The sequence below is a fragment of the Papilio polytes genome, unplaced genomic scaffold (genome assembly GCF_000836215.1).
Source record: "Papilio polytes unplaced genomic scaffold, Ppol_1.0 DF821400.1, whole genome shotgun sequence".
Classification (NCBI taxonomy): Eukaryota; Metazoa; Arthropoda; class Insecta; order Lepidoptera; family Papilionidae; genus Papilio; species Papilio polytes.
The window spans coordinates 4263679-4281821 of record NW_013527804.1 but is presented as its reverse complement, the minus strand read 5'-3'; the positions used below and the strand labels follow the sequence as shown (position 1 = coordinate 4281821).

The following is an 18143-nucleotide window of genomic DNA, read 5'->3' as shown; positions in this document are numbered from 1 at the left end:
AAACGACCGCTGCCCATAGACATCCGCAATTGCAGATGCGTTGCCTACCCTTATCCGACAGAGGAGGAGATGCACATAAAGAGGATATTTCTCTATGTATCCTCCTCTACCGTCAAATCCACTTCCCGTTCCCATCCTCTCCTTATAAGAAAAGGGTGGTAAAGAGAAAAGGACTTAAATTAGGCCTCCGGCACCACACTCATCAGGCGAAACACGGAATTGCTTCCATTTCACGCCTGTCTTCTGTGTGGTCGTGGTATTACACCGGGCGTACCGGCCCATTCGTGCTAAGATGTAATAGCGGGCACTACTACTGTTAACTTGCTTGTTTACTATCGTATCCCGTAAAAAACGTAAACAATTCTTTCGCAGGATTAATTTAGTTTATTCAATGAATAGCTATCACCCGCGACTCCGTCCCCGTGGAATTAAAAAACAACGTAAGTAAGCCTATGGATTCTATCAGACTATGCTCTACATCTATGCCTTATCGAGTTCCGTTCAGTAGTTTAGGCTACAAACTCTAACAAAAATCCATCAATTCATCTAAACTTTCGCATTTATATTAGTGATAATTAAAAAAGTAAGGTTTTGTTTGATATTAAAAATATCGCTAATTTTAATATGTACAAATAAAAACAACATTATAATGTTCTTTCAATAATTTATTTTCATTTGCGACTGGGTACAGTTGACAAATCTCAAATACGTAAGACTACGTGAACTGTTTTCTGATACCGAAAATCACCTAAAGCAACATTTATTTATAAAACAAGAATATTCACGAAAATAAATGTTAGAAATGAATGCAAATTTTGTATTAAATTTATGTTGAAATATCGTAATTGATTTACAGAGTACGCATCATTTAGAGAGATCCACAAAATCTTAGAATAATCTAAACATTTATAATAATAAGTTACAGTGAAAGTTAGTATAAATGCACAAATACATAGATATACAAATTAAGTTTTGTTAAAACAAATAACCGCCATTTCGCATTCACAAACCTATTATTCTTAACAATACTGACAAACAAAATATACATTTACTAAATTTATCAACGAATAGATAAAAACAACCCAATTTAAGAAAAAAAAACTTTATTGGTAACAGAAAAACAGTCCCAAACTCGCAAAATTACAATCATCCTATATCACATATTGAATACATACTCGCGTTATCATTATATTGGGGTTCATTGCATAAAAATATGGAACATTCTGGACGCCGCTCGATAATCAAATAAATATAAAAAACCATAGACAAATTAACTATTCTATGACAGACCATAGACGCGGAGTGGTTCTATTTACGACCATAGATTATAAATTTGTACTGGTATATTTAAAAAAGAGCTATAAGGTAATTTACTTTAAATAGTATAGTTAAATAATAGCACTGTTTATCACACTCAACGTCTATATTATGTCTATATACGGCGATAGTAAATGAAAGAGGCGGCGCATAGAGTTGAGATTTTCATCTTGCATAGAACTTGTTCTCTCTTCATATACATACCTGCAGTTAACCTCACTTAAGAAAAAACATTTATTGTAATGTCACTTTAAGCTTAATTTTTAAGAGGAATAAGGATATTCAAACATTATTAACAAAAGGACATCTATAACTTAACATACTTTTGTGCGAGACTGAATATACGAAAAGTGAACAAATTCCAATTGTTTGTCAATGTAAAAAATAAATTAGACTAATAAATTAAATTTGAAAACCTATTATAATTCGGAATGTTCTGGATTATCATCTGATATCTGCAGTGTTTCGTCACCGCCGGTATCTTCTTTCTGTTCAGGAACCTCTGGTTTCTCTTCTTGGTTCTCCGTCTTCTCCGCTCCATCGGTTTTTTCGTTCTCTATAACCGTTTCAGTTTTATTATCCGATTCTTTCTTTACTGGTTTCTTCGGCCGCCATATCTTCATTTTATTCACGAGATATTTCACTTCTCTGTCTAAATTAGACATCTTCTCTCGAATGCTGTCAACAGTCAATTTTATATCTTCATTCTTCTTTAACTGATTCTGATCTTCAATTGACTTGGTCAGCCAAGATTGAGTCTCCGTGATTTTCTTCTCCAATACATCAATTTCAACATCTGTAAACACATCGCGTTCTGAATTTGTGTCCTTTGTTAAATTTTTAGCCATTTTAAGGAATTCTTGTGAAGAATTAAGCATATTTCGCATAGCAGCTACGGCGTCAGGCCTTTCTCTGTGTTCCCAATGTTTATAGAAAATGGGGTTAGTTTTTTCTTTTAACAAAGCTAATTTCGCTTCATAAGTTTCTGTATCAGCCTCATAACCCTCATCGTACAACCATTCCGATGTTTCACTGCATATCTTTTTAATTTCCTCGATTTGTTCCTGAGTTCCACATTCAGAATATTCTTCCATATCTATCTTTAACTGAGCATCAACAACAAAAGCTTCTAGATTATTCAAAGCGGATTCCCTTTCAACGCGTTTCTTATCAATGATATTCAATTCTTTAATTTTGTTTTTCGATTCCTTAAATTGTTCCTGTGACAATGGTTGCAAGTTTAAGATCTGTTCTTTATTTTTAATCGGTTCTTTAAGCACAACCACTTTCGGTTTAGGTTTAGTTTCAGTTTCTGTTGCGTTTTGTTTATCTGAAGTTGTTTCATTTGCTTTAGTTTCGTTCTTTTCCGCTTCTTTTGGTACATCTTCTGTTTTTTCTTCCGTTTTCTCTGGAGTTTCAGCATCAGAACCGAATAATTTACTAATGGTGCTTCCTATCTTAGACAGAGTACTATCTTTATCGTCATCATCATCTGTCACAGTTTTTTCAGCTACAAATTCCACATTTATCAAATTGAGAATACCAGAATCGTCCATGTTGAAATGGGCTTTAATACCTTTATGTTCAACATTATCTCCAATATGCATTCCGAGAGCCTCACTGACCCCAGACAAGGTAACCTGACTAAGGTTTAGTGAACCAATGTATTTTAATTCAGTAGAGGGTACATGATCCAGCTCAGCATAGTTGACATTGAAAGAGAAATCATCAGTGTGTTTATTGAAAGTAATTACCTTCTTTTGTGGATAAGGATTCATTGGACCGAACAAAGTTCTCTTGATCTGAAATTTAAAAAAAATCAACTCTTGGTATTTTCAAAGAACTGTTAGTTTGACTATCATTACAATTTTTTGAGGTGTGAAGAATACGTACCAGTTTTTCATTTCCATCAACATTTCTAGTGAAAACGACCTGTATGGGCAGTAGCACCGCATCACGAACGTTCAATGGAGCGACTTTGTACCCAGTAGCTAGAGATGCAGCTCTGTAATAATAATTAAAACTTTAAAGTCAGTTTAACAAACTTGTAGTAAAACAATCAATTATTGTGTACATTTATAACGAGCTGTTCCCGTGCGGCTTCATCCGCATGGAATTATAATAACTTTATTTTACTGTTTACATTTGTGAAATAATCAAATGCAAATGTCACAATCAAAATGCACAAAAGACCAGGCCTTTGACAATGGATAACAATTATCGTTACTATGGCAACCTTGCTTCCTTGATATTGTCAACTAGTAGATTTTGTCCGTTTCTCACATGATAGATTTTTCCAAATGATTTGCTCCCTGAGTTTAATAGTGTGAAAAATAGCTTAAAGTATGTGGTAAATGTAGGGCTTTTAAATAAAGAAAATAACTATTCAAAAATTTACTGTGAATTCGGACATCCTACATAACTATGTAGTGTGTGTTTACGTTTTATTTTATTAGTATAGATATGGATGTACACAAAATCTATTTTCTGTTACCTATAGACAGCTCCCATAGTAGCGGCTTCATCAGCATTGATAGACCGAGCTGGTTCATGTCCCACGACTTTGCGGAGGGCTTCGTGCACAGCCGGCGCTCGGGCTGCGCCGCCCGCCAGCACCAGCTTGGCGCCCTCGCCCGAGCCCGCGGCGGACGCCACCGCTCGCTGGATCACCCCCGACACTCTGCTCCACAAATCTGAACAAAGCTCTTCAAACTCCGCTCTGGTCACCTATAAAAGCCAAAAATTTAAAAAACAAAGCCATTTTTTATTCCAGACCATTGACTACATTCTACACCTATTTAAATGTCATCCAGATCCATTCAGACATTTTAGATATGCATAGTCACAAACATCCATCCATCCATTTCGCATATATAATATTAGTATGAAATAAAATTGTCATTCTTTTAGCATGAAGAATGTTCTTTCTCTAATATGTGCTAACAAAAACAGTATTAAATAGGAAACAGAATAATTACAAATACGTATTTTAAACTACTTACCAAAACCTTAAAATCTTTATCGTCTAGAAGATTCTCAATCTGTGCATAATGTTCTGTGTTGGCCGATAGCACAATTTTCAATCTCTCCGCTTCTCGGAGTAATTTTTCCATCGCCCGGGGAGATGCTCTCACGTCTCCTCCGCCATTGGCCAGCCACGCCTTGATTAAGTGCTCGCGAAGGCGCAATGTCATTTCAAAACCACCTAAAGTCCTATAAAACGAATTTTGTATTATTTAATTTGTGAATAATTCGAAATCTTTACCAAGTCCACTAATTATTGTTTTGTTTGTTATTTTCAGAAGGTTCTAATAAAAGAAAGTAGAAAAAAATTAGAACTTAATTATGGCATGGACCTAAAATATTGTTTGGAAGACTACTAAGTTTGGATTTCAATTCCACTCCGAAAATTGCAGGCTAAAGCCAGTAGAAGATAAATATACAAAGTAAGAGCCAATATTGCTAAAAAAAGAGACAAGAGTATTTGAAAGTATTAAAACATATGCCCTAATAACATTACCTGTCATATCCAACACCAATAACTTGCAGCTGCGGTACAGTCTCCACATAACCCTTCTCCTTTATCTTGACAGTTTTGTACTCGACCAAAGCTGCTTTGGTTGAAACAGCTCCCATATCATAGAATAGGGTGTACCAAGCTGTCTCATTGATTTCCTGAAAAAAAAGTATGGTGAATTTAAAAACACTAACAAATTCTTGGAAGATAGAAACCTGTGCATTCTATAACAATATTGCAAAGAGGAAAGATTCAATTGTTTGTTTGCATTGATTAGGTTCTAAAACTACTGGAACAAATTTTAAACATTAAAAATCTAACTTATCACTGAGTAACATAGAATATATTTTACATCAACAGGAAGGATATTGATAAGACAGAAAAGAGACATACATTCTTTACCAGCAAGGCAAAGCTAGTAAAGAGTGCCAGTATGAAATAGATATATAAATCCAGATTAAGATTTTTATTTGTGCAAAAATACATAAGGAAAAAAAATCACTCTTCTCAATGAGAGTTAAAGAGGTAATAATAAACAGACATTTGAAAATACCCACCTTCCGTCTAAATATGCCATAGTTAATACCAATAGCAGTATAATCATTAATAAGTTGCAGTACATTAAGTCCTGCTAAAGCAGCTGCATCTTTTAGAGCTCTCCTTTCAGCTTGGTTGAAGTAACCAGGCACGGTGATTACACATTCACTTATAGGTTGGCCTAAAACCATATAATTTTATGACAACAGAAATATTGGGCAAAGCTTTATGTACATGAATATAAATAATAACTCTGTATGATCAAATATACAGGCAGAATATCTCCATGAGACTGAATGACAGAAAATTGCACATTTCAAAGTTACCAGTACAAAATAAACAAAATAAAGACAAGACATAATTTCTAAATTAACATTATTAATAAAATAATTCAACTCCTTACCATGGCTGATTTCTGCAAACTCCTTTGCCTTGGCTAAAAGTTGAGCAACTAGTTCTTCCGGTGTAAACTTAGTGTTCTCATCATGTACAAAAATTGGGGTACCACGGTCAGATGCCACCAAGTCATAGTATGGGAACCTTTCTCTAAAACATTAATTATACAGTAAGAAAATTCAACAAAAAAAGTAGAAAAAAAGTCATCAGAACCCTCTCTACTGCTATAAAATGCATTTAGTAATTAGTCAATAATGTTATTTTATACAATATTGATAGTTTTACCTGTATGCTTTCACCAATGGATGATCGAATGACTTCCCCAGTAAATCTAAGAAGAATTTATATGTGTTCTTCGGGAATCTTACACCCACATTAACAGCGTCTTCCCCAAATGTTCTCACACCATCTCGGAACGCAACCACAGCTGGTGTCTTGCGTTTAGATTCCTTATTTAAAACTATCTCCATTGGTACACCAGGTGACACGATGCCTATTTTCATCCATTCCGAACCCAAATCAATAGATATTACTGCTGCAGCATCCGCATTATGACTTAGAAGTAATGGTAGCAATATTGAACACAAAACAGTGTACATTTTCTGTGAAATAAATATAATTTATCGCATAAAAATTACACCGATACACTTTACCGATTCCGGAAAATGTCTGTCAAATGGTTTCTTTTAAACAGAAATTTAAATGTACTTACGATATTTAAGGCCATCTTAATACAAGAAATAACATGTATCTGATTAATGAAATAAATCACTTGTCTTATAATAATGCAATAGTTAGAAATTCTAGCACATTATTGTTTAATAAAGTGGGCCAGCTAGTTAAGTCCACGTCAAGTTTAACGTGTTTTCTTCTTTCTGGATAAGAGTTTTGTTGCCATCTTCAAGAATTTAATTTTGTATATAGATTATACTTTATGCTTTTTTTAACAATTTATAGAACAATAATTAACAATTTATGTTAAGGTTGAAAAGTATTTTAAATAGTATTTTTATATGAACTATCAATTTAAAAGCAACTTACTATGACTACCACCTAAGCGTCTAAAATTACAATACAGACTTGATAAAATAAAAAAAGCGGTGAACGAATCATTGAAATTGAACACAAAATAATTCTTTACATATAATTTTACGTGGCAGTTTCATCCAGAGACCAGTCCTTGTAGTCTCTGTACACGGATATGCTACCATCTGGATTATTTGTGCCTTTTTGATTTTCGCCATTTTAGCGCTGATAGGTACGGTTGGTTGTAAATGGAGTGATATCTTTCTTTCGTCGCAAGCGGTTAGTATATGAAGAAAACATGAAAGTAATAAGTTCCCATGGAGGTAATATTACTTACAACAGGAATGAGTTCTATCTGTACATCTCACAGGTAAAATAAAGAAAATAAAACCTTACAGTAAGGGCATAAGAAACTTGTTGCACGCAAAATAAAATTGATCATGAGTGAGAGGGCAACAATTGTCCGATGTGTCCCTTTCTAACAGTGAACTAGAGTTGCCAGACATCAATCCTTTCGTTGCTTGTAGAAAAATAGGCGATTGATGTAATGTAATGAAGTATAAACATTTACTTCTAAAATGTTTGTGAATGTTTACCGACACGGTAAAGAAGTACTATTGTTGCTACGTGTAAAACTTTATTAACACAAAAATTTTGCGATTAGCGTACATGTTTTATTTTATTTGTTTAAAATTCGGACACCTGAACTGACAACCCCGTATGACATCCCGACTCGGGCCTTAATGGCGGTGTCTTTTTTGATTTCGTGATATTTTTGAAGAATTTTAGGTAAAAAGGGAAGAAATTGTGTCGTGGAGGCTTGCGGAAGCGAGTATTATGCTGATTGTGGGTCACAACATAGTCACCATCGCCAGAAAGGAATAAAAGGGACAGTTATTGAGTCTCGCTTGGCTTCGATTTTGCGACAAGAGCTCATTCCTGTTCTAGTTAGTTTCTAGTTCCACGGTCGCAACAAAGCCAATCTGTCATTTTCGAGGAATGACCTATCCATTCTTTAGAGATCAGTGTGAGTCATAGACTTCAAATTGTCATATGTTTTATTTATGTAGGTTACTCTTTAGTTTATGGTTTGATTGGGTGTTGAAGTGTTTGTTGAGTGTTGATTTCAAGAACGGTGGCCGCGGAATGCTGTTTATTATTATTAATTTCTAATTTGTGTTTAAATCCAACGTGACATCAATAAGGTGAGATTTATATTATATGTACACATTACCATCATAGTCCGCTAGATATTTGATTAATTTTTCGTCATAAATAAAAGAGTAAGCATTACGCATTTTAAGTCTATATGCGTATTTTCTGTAAATTCTTCCTTGAATCTCAACGGAATAATATTGCGTTGCGTCTATCCCAGCTTACAACATGTAACGTTAGGTATCGTTTACATGCGGATCTAAAAATGTTACTGAGTCGCCTGATGTTAGCTAAGACGCAGACGTTAGCGGCCCATCTAAATATGGAACGGATGGTTGACGGTCGTGTCAGTGATGTCCTCCGTGTCGTTTGTCCGCCGTCCCTGCAGTTATGTAATGTCCCTTTGAGGTCCGCGTCAGCACGTGCACCAAATTGCACGTCGTAGTTCCACGTAGGAAGGTCGGCGCACGTCGACGCGCACGCGGTCGCACTCTGAACCCCAGTTTCCTAGCAACACGTTGTTGACGCCACTGCTGACCTAATGAATACAAAAACACATGGTAATTATTGTTACATCACATCACCTGATACGCGTAGTTATTTTCGAGAGTTACGCCGTTTTCTAGATGTATTAATATCAAATAAACAATTTATAGAGTGAATATTTTTGAACATGTAATTGTGTTGAGTGAATTATTGACTGTTTGGATCTGTTTGTTCTTGTAAGTATTTTGTTAAGTTTCTTTAACATTTATGTTGATAGCTGAAATAATTATATTTTTCAATTTGTTCATTGCTATCTCTGGTTTTTAATGGGTAATCAGAGTAAGCAGTTATAAATAGAATCTAGACCTTAGCGTGGCCCAGTTTTCACTTCACACTTCCTATTTGGATGCTAAAAATATACTGTCTCTGAAAAACAATATGCTAGTTACTCAATACTTTAACAAATTTCTTAACTACTAACAAAGCTACATTGAAGAATAATTTATGTAAACTGGAAAGAGTTGAAGGATTTTTCAAGAAAACCGTGTCTAAAGTGGAGTTTTAAATGTAATGTTTAATTCACTTTTTTAATGTTATTATTTATTTAATTTTGGTTCCATATATCAGAATTATGTATATCACCTGCAAGCTATATATCTATATCTAAAATTATATCAATCATATCAAGGCCACATAATCTTCAGCTGTATGATATATGATAAATTTATATCCTAATTTATTTTCTTTATAATTTTATTACATCACAAAAATTTTATATTTTTTAATTAGATAGAGTAGTAGAGAATAGGATAGAGCCTAAAGTTAAGGAGTAAATAATACTGTTGGTAGACAATTTATACCAATATCAAAAGGCCATCTTAGTTTCAATTGTTTAGAAAAATCGTGTCTGATTATAAATCTCTTACTTTGCGGATATTATCCATCCTCCCAATGTATGTATTGCTTTTTGTTGACTTTTCTGGATTATATGTACTTGAAGTATAAGCTTTTGATATTCAAAGCATTTGTTGATATGAGTTTTTAAACAATTCAGAGATTAATGTTACTGGCACTGAGTGTGTTAATTATTATTAGAATAAAAAAACAAGTTGCAAACTTTCATTGTTATGTGCCCTTTTAAGTCCATAATTGTTTGTAATTACTTTTAATTGCATGTAGGAATGCTTTAACATTTTTTTTTGTTTAGAAGAAACACATATAAACTAACTATACAGTCATTTTAGTACTAATAAAATAGGAAATATGACGTTGAGTTAAAATCAATTGAATGTAGAACCTCTTTTCTTTTTTGAGTTGGATAACACAAAATAGCCTATTCCATTGGCATAATATAGAGGATGGAACAATGGCAACTCTTTAGTATTTTCTGCATTATGTTGATAATCTGTGCTGCCAAGGTATTCCTCATGATAGATCACATTTTTTGTGATACTACATATCTATAGTTAGGTATTGTCTTGATATACTTTCCTATTTAAAAACTGAAAGTTTTTGCTACTATGCAAATTTTGACTTCGCACGAATGGGGCGACAGGCGTGAAGTGGGAGCAATTGCGCGTTTCGTTTAATGAGTGTGGTGTCTGAGGCACAATTTTAGTATCTTTTTCTTATAAGAAAAGGATGGGAAGGGATCGTGGATTTGACGGTGGAGGAGACGCTTAGGAAGGCGAAACATCCTCTTATGTGCGTTTCCACCTCCATCATTTAAGGGTAGGCAACCCATTCGCTATTGCGAATGTCTATAGGCAGCGGTCGGTTCGCTAAATTGACGGATTCAGTGGCCGATTGTTTGTTTGCCACGTTATGATATAAAAAAAATGTAATTATTTTTAACAAGTGTACTTTGTCTTGTTATTTGAACAAGTTCGAACAATTAGAACAAGTGAACAAGGTTTATTGGTATTCGACTATTTAACTCTAATCTATATTGATATAAAAAATGTGATAAATTCGGACCTCTTATATCATAACTTACATAATTCTTAAATCTGTTAGTGTCACTATTTTATTATAATAAACGTAACGATGTTTGTTTCAATTTACGATGAAGTTATTTGAACCTGTTTTAATTATTATGAACACGTGTATTGACGTATATGTAGGAATTCAACTTAGTTTTATGATCATGGATTAAAAACTAGTTTTAACTGGTTATTTTTGTCACACGTAAACATGATAGAGTTGAAATGTCGTCAAGTCGTTTAAGATGTCATTAATTGTAAAATTAGTAGGAAATACTCAAGAAGAACGGCATTTAGTGCAAACGAAACCCACGTGCATGATACGTAAAAGAATGAAAGGCCGCGGTCTCTGCCTACCCCTCTGGGTTACGGTCGTGATATATTGTTGTAGAAGTCTTTTTTTTGTAATAGCTTTTGTATTATTGTAATGTAAGATTTTTTAAAGCTAGGTCTGAGAATGAAAATGTAATTAAATTGTTTTGAATATTTTCTTTGTTCAATCGTGAATTTGCTTGCTCTTTATTTATTACGTCCAGTAAAGGTCAATAGAGTTTTTCCCTTTGATTCCTCACGAGAATAGTGCGGTTCAATCAAAGGTTATATTATAAATATATAAAAATATATAAAGAAAGTAATATTGAATGGCACGCGTTGAATCAAATCAATTCAGATTGAAAATAATCTTTTATCTTTCTTTGCTCGAGAGGAAGCTCACCTACGGTTTTAATAACGACACCCACATAATCTCCATTACTCTAAAGAGACTTTTCTCGAATAACATTTACCTTTGTTAACTTTGTTATTGATTTCCTCCATCCATGATGTCTGTATGAATGAAATTCTCACTGTCGTAAATGTGAAAGTATAAGTTCTACGTATTACATATACGTTCGTATGTTGACCGTCATCGATTCCGGAAGCAGAGCGCTGCATCCGGTCCGCGTGACGTCACAGGTGCCCTTTCTAGCTTCCAAATGTCACCGCGTTCTGATATATTGATTTTAATGAAGTAAAATGTATCGCCCATTATTCTTGATCGACGTAATCAAATTAGTCCTATACTTGTCGCGAAATAATCCGATTTAGTACCTATTATATCATCAATCATGTTTTGTATAGGGGGTGGTCGCAAGCCAAAACCCATTAACCCAACTTCTTAAAGAACCCTAATACAAAGAAATAAAAACTAAATAGGTTTATGGTCGTAATGTTCAGTTTACAGTGTAGTAAGTAGCTATAATAGTACAATGTTTACAAGTTGAAATTGGTTTTATATTGGATTTTCCAACTATAGTGAGGATAGAATCTCGTTTGAATATTCTATTAGTGAGTGCATCCTACGCGCGGTATCTACGACGCGACTCCACCCGGCGTCAAGTGACGCGCAATGTATGCAGCACTATGAGCTAGAAACGGTTAAATCACGGTACCAAAGTAACTTATTTCCAATTCATCTCCGAGCAAAGGCGTACGGCAAATTCAGTGAAAAGTTGATGATGAATTCTGCGCCAGAATGAAGTGATTGGTGAATGAATTGATGGTTTATATGGTGGAAATAAGGCGGTCACTAACGTCCTTTTTTAAAGCTAACTAGCAGTTGCTCGCGAGTTTAATCTCGTGAAATAAAAAAAAAACAAAAGTGGTTAACCTATCTATTGTTCCAGACTATCCTCTACATCTATACCAAATTTCATCGGGAACCGTTAACCCGTATGAGCTACAAACTCTAACAAACAACCATCCATATCAATAGATGTTCTACTACTACTCTACCTTTACTTCTCCCTGACTTCGTGTGGAATGTCAGTATTCTCTGTCGTCGGAAATAAGTGTATATGTGGTAGTCGGTTTTGAAGTTATATTTACAGTCATTGCTTTCTATAATCTGTACTTTGTTGCTAACTGTTCTTGTTATTAAATTAAAAACGTTATATTCTTTGTTTGTGGGGTGTTATTTCCTTTTAAAACGGATGATACCTAACCTCGTTCGGCGCGGGGTGACCGCAGAATTTGATAAATAAAAATTACGTTTGTTTGCGTATAAAATTATGTCTTCAAATGAATTTTTAAATGTTATTTCTGTTTTTTTTTAAACAATTATTGGGAAAATGTAACATTGTAAATGTTTAATGTTCCCGGGCATGATGTAACTATTCAAAAAAACTATGTTTTTTTAACTAATAGTATTCCAAGCAATAAGACATACTATACTGCGGATGAAAATCAAGGCCGACTGTAGCCAGGCGAAATTATTGACCTAACCTAACTGAAACTATGTCTAACGCAATAAAGCTAAATATTTCGCACTAAATTCCAATATAAACAAACTGTAATAAGTAAGTTTTCACTATTAGGAATGTATTATCAAACTGTATAGTGTTTTTACTTAAGAAAAGTGGGTTACTATTACGATAAATAAAGATTCTTAAACCATATCTACTCCATCTTCCCTACCGTGTCATATTTCTCCTGTTACAATGACCAGAGAACGCGAAACCTAGTATTAAATTATGTTTTGTATGATTCATAGTACTTCCTTACTAAATACCTCTTCACTCTTGCTGTAATTTTGTAAGTCATTCTGCACTTGCCGTTCACCTTTCACTCAAGGTAGCAATATTCAACGACCCTTTTGTATTACAAATGCGAAATTATAAATGCGAAAGTTATGATGGATGGATGGATCTTTGTTAGTGTCGTAGCCTAAACGAGTGATCGGATCCCAATGAAATTTGGTATAGATGTAGAGGATAGTCTGGAAGAACACATAGGCTACTCACTTTTGTTTTTGTTTTTAATTTCATGCAGACGGAGTCGCGTGCGAAAGCTAGTATAGAATAAAACAAAGAAAATAACTGAAATCTCGATATTTATTACGTTGTTCCCACAAGGACGTTAGTTATTTGATTGTTACTTCTTGCGATAATACATGAAGATAACGTTCATCTCAAACTCGAATGTGAAACATGTTACGTAAATATTTAAGTCTACCGAAACTTGTCATCTCTATCATTCCCTTTGAAATGACTGAGATAACGATATATCTCGTGATGGTTTACCGTTTAAAAATGTGGTATGTTACGGTAGAAAACTTATCAATTGATACGTAAATTTTATCTGCAAACGTCGTGGCGGAAACTGTTAAGACGTCAGGTTTTACGTAAATAGAAAACTTAAGTTGAAGAAAATAGTAAAAATTATCATGTTTCATACTAATATTATAATTGCGAATGTTTAGATGGATGTTTTTTTGTAGCCTAAACTGTTGAACGGATTTTAATAAAATTTTGTATAGATGTAGAGGATAGTCTGGATGAACACATAGGCTTCTCACTTGTTTTTGTTTAATTCCACGCATATAACAAGGTGCTAATGATTAGAACTGAGAAATGCGAACGGTGAAAGTAGTTTATTGTAAAGAATTTGAACGAGTAAATTATTTACAAATATATCTTATTATTGTAAGTGTGGCAGATTAGCTTTATATAAGGTCTATACTTTAAAATCTGATAGTAATTAAATAAAGAAAGTTATAATCATCGAACGAATTTTTTTAGTCTTGTATTATTGTAAACACGGAAAAGATACTCCAGTAGGTCTAATACATAGTTGACTTTATTGTTCCAAAGTTTGTTGAATTGGAACGCATTTTAATGTTTGCAGCAATTATAAATGAAGCATAGTTCATATGCTTTAATGTTTATGATTTAAAATAGATGTGACATGTAGTTGATTACATCAAGAATGCAGTAATATTATCTACGTTGTTAAAGGAATTTAGGGGACTTTAAAATATTTCTGTAATGATTAGATCTTCACTATAGTTTATTCTATTAAAAGAAAGTTGCTATTTGATAATAGCATTATTTGAACGTGAATTCATCGTGATATGCATGTATTTAGATTATCGAACGCGGTTTCACGTGTAGATTCGATTTTATAGTAGCGTAAGCGAATTATTTTATTTGATAACGCAATAATGTCTGCGAAAACCAGAGGAATTTTAGACGCGTTGCTACCTTATTCTCATATAGAAATAGACGCGGATGCATAATGGATATGATCTACAATACCTCACTCATTGCACTGCAGATATTGAACAGTTAATATCCCGTAAATCTTGTAAATAACTTCTCATCAGCATTTGTTAATGTCTTCACGATATAACGTCCAGTTGTAACAAGTGTTTTTCGGCAGATGGCGCCAATGCGTGGCGAGCGCGGCGGGTCGCCGGCTCGAGCCGCGCGCGCCTCCCTGCCCCTGCCGCGCCGGCTGATCCGGCAGATAGCGCGCCATGTTGCATCCAGCGGCCGCTCGTTGCGCCGCCTTGAGGTCTCCGGCAAGGTCATAGACAACTTCGACGACATCGACGGACACTCGGATGACTCCGATATGGAAACCCCGCAGCCAGCGTTAGTATCTATAAAAGAGATGTCAATTTTCAATTCCTTCATAGATCACATGAACACATCAAGTCGCAAAGGCATAATTGATATGATCGAGACGCAGTATTTGTTAATGGTTACCAATAAGAAAATATATCTTACTAAGGGCCTGTCCCACCACTGACTGATAGAGGTTCGAGTAGCTTAAAAGTGACGTCACTGTTCATCACAAGATAGAGTACCAAAATCCGATACTTCCATCACATATTTTATACGTTGGATTGTTATCTGACAATTTACAAGAATTGTGGGACAGACCCTTATGTCATACTAATATTATAAATGTGAAAGTTTAGAAGGATGGATGGATGGTTGTTAGAGTTTGTAGCCAAAACAGCTAAACGGATTTTGACGAAACTTGGTATAGATGTAGAGATATTATTTTGAATTTCAATCGAATGAGTCACGTGTAAAATCTGTAACCATGCACCTTCATAGATGAATATGTTTACCAAAGGCTTACAATACAGAAACATTGCAATCACATGCTGTCCCTCTCATTTTCCTTAAAAATACAGAGATATCAAGTATGTTTTTGTTCAGGCGTGAGAGCCTACGTTTACGTTTCATAATACAAAAGCTAAACACGACTTCACGCTCAAATCGCTAATATGTTTACACGAGTTTGTCACTGAAACGAATTGACGTGAAATATTTGAATAGGTTTTCACAGTTTGTGTGTGGTCTGTTTAGTTATTTGATTTGATTTCAATTTATTACCTTGACCTATATTAGGTCTGCTATATTTAATGTAATCTCTCATAGTAATATACCGTAATGTTACAGAAATTTTATTACTTTGTCCAGACTGTAAATAAAAAAAAAATTAAATTAAATTATTGGTACTGCAATGTGACGAAACTAATAATTTGCTATTATTTATATTAGCTTTTTTGACTTTATGTTATTAACAAAGTGAAATTGAAAAATACGAAATTTGTTTAAAATTGTTTATTGTAGGAGCTAATGTATATTAAAAAAATATATCTATTTTTATAAGATTAAGGCGCCATACGTTTATCATGTTAGGAATTGCATGTTGATATCTTTCATGAAATGTGCGATATTTTGTTCTAATCTAACTCAATTACCTAAAGTCGACTTGTCGCGATTTAAGTTTATGATGGATGATAGTCGTACGTCTGATAGGGGCTTTATCAATTTTTTAGGTTACCGGGTAAGACGACTGACCTTGTGGCTTTCCACACGTGATCGATGTTCGCATACTTTTGGATAAAAATAAAAAAAACTGTCTGTTGAAATATTTCATTGTGCGTCTCGCCTTTATATGATCGGATTTTCTAATAATTGTTATCTAATAAAGTATTATTAGTTGTACTCGTTTGAAACAATAAAAAAAATAAAAACGATGTCTTACTTCTTACTAATATTATAAATGTGAAAGTTTGGATGGATGGATGTTTGTTAGAGTTTGTATCCTAAACTGCTGAACGGATCTCGTTTAAATTTGACATAGATGTAGAGAACAGTCTAGAAGAACACATAAGCTACTTGCTTTTGTATTATTATATTCTAAGCGGATGGAGTCGCGAGCTAATTCTAGTTATATGTAAAATACAAATTCTACTGATTTAATTCCTTTTACCCACAATAATAGATCGAAGGAAAACTGTTTACATATAATTTATTTAATATCACATTATTGTTTGTAAACAACCATAAAATCTTAAAATTATTCACGACTTTGTTCGCGTGGAATTAAAAAACAAAAGAAAGTATCCTATGTTAAGATTATGATGTACGTCTTTGTCAAATTTCATCGAGATCCGTTTAGGCATTTAAGATACATGCATATACCCATCTAAACTTTCGCATTTACAATGTTAGTATGATTTTGTTAATGTAGTGTTAATATTCAGTAAGAAAAAACACTTTTTACCATGCCATTATCTTGATATTATACCATTTAGCTATATTAAAGTGATGGTATATCTAGCAGAGTGGCATGCGGCAACGCTGGAAATCTGCCACCCGCGGACCATGATGACGACCTCACCAGTCTTAGCTGGCTACAGGACAGGAATCTACTCAGAGGTCAGTTATCAATATTGATTTGATATAAAAAGTCCTTCATTAACCATACTAGGAAAAGCCTAATCAATGTTGGTGTTGCCTTTGGTTATCACTTAAGTGAAAAAAAAATAATTAAAAAACGTAATAACTTTAGATTTGTAGAAAATCGCAAAATATACTTTTGTCTTAAATTACTGTTATTAAGGCTTTCTGCCATTCAAAATATAAGAATCATCCTGTATATGACTCCCCCTTAATGTACCATGTTCTACGATAGTTTTTGTACTCAGCATAATCGAATACTAGAAATTATTTCAGACTTTACTCGTTAATATTATGTTCGATAATAGTGGATAAACTATTTCTGTTTCAGGAATCAACCTCAGCAAAAATGACTTGGAGGATCCGAATATGACAAGTCAAGTAAAGGTTATTATCATGCTTCATACTACTATTATAAATGCGAAAGTTTGGATGGATGGATGTTTGTTAGAGTTTGTAGTCTAAACTATACGGATTTCGATGTCATTTGGTATAGATGTAGAGGATAGTCTGTAAGAACGCATAGGCTATTCACTTTTGTTTTTTTAATTCCACGCGGAGGGAGTCGCGGGCGAAAGCTAGTATATATACTCAGTTTATTCCTAAGTTTAACTATATACCGCGTTTATTTGTAAGGCTGTTAGATTTTAATATGTTCAATTTAATATAAATGAGAATACATTTAGTTCGATAAATACTATTTTTTCAATGTAATTCAAGACAGTTCTCATACAAATGTGTAAATATACAACACAAATACGTATAAGTTTATTGAAAACAAAAAGTTTAATAAAAAGGCTGTGCTCTATTTGCTGTAGTCTAATATGGTTTTGTTTATTCAAGTGAGAAATGTACTTAGTTCAATGTCACAGTGAATTCTTAGACCACAACTGAACAATACTAAATCCCCGTAAGAAATAATTCTGTTGTTTTTCGTGTAATTTTTAACTAACTTGTAGTTTAAATTAAGATTACAATCATAGTCTATTGACTGATTCATTTTGACTTGTTAAGTAATGTTCTTAATATCATATTACTAACAAAAAACAATATAAACAATTACAATCTATCAATCTTTCAAATATTATAAATACAAAAGTTTAGATGGATGTTTTTTACAGTTTGTAGTCTAAACTACTCAAAAGATCTCGATGAAATTTGGCATAGACGTATAGGATAGTCTGGAAGAACACATAGGCTACTTTT

At 33.8% G+C, this 18143-nt stretch overlaps 2 protein-coding genes across 2 annotated transcripts in view; one reads left to right on the top strand and one right to left on the bottom strand.

The window, feature by feature from the left end:
* Positions 1-647: 647 nt before the first annotated feature.
* On the bottom strand, positions 648-6652 carry LOC106108904 (hypoxia up-regulated protein 1). Its single transcript, XM_013290246.1, has 9 exons — positions 6480-6652; positions 6053-6369; positions 5775-5917; positions 5392-5552; positions 4838-4992; positions 4320-4530; positions 3812-4044; positions 3211-3322; positions 648-3119 (listed from the first exon to the last, which is right to left on the bottom strand). Exons 1-9 carry the CDS (start codon positions 6492-6494, stop codon positions 1737-1739), a joined length of 2730 nt encoding a protein of 909 aa, XP_013145700.1. The 5' UTR covers positions 6495-6652; the 3' UTR covers positions 648-1736.
* Positions 6653-7553: 901 nt separating this feature from the next.
* The window catches only part of LOC106108722 (forkhead box protein N3-like), an 11774-nt gene continuing 1184 nt past the window's right edge, over positions 7554-18143 (top strand). Inside the window, exons 1-4 of the mRNA XM_013289982.1 lie at positions 7554-7998; positions 14614-14828; positions 16822-16916; positions 17269-17324. Coding sequence (XP_013145436.1) covers positions 14614-14828; positions 16822-16916; positions 17269-17324 — 366 coding nt within the window. The 5' untranslated portion in view covers positions 7554-7998. The remainder of the gene's footprint in view (positions 7999-14613; positions 14829-16821; positions 16917-17268; positions 17325-18143) is intronic.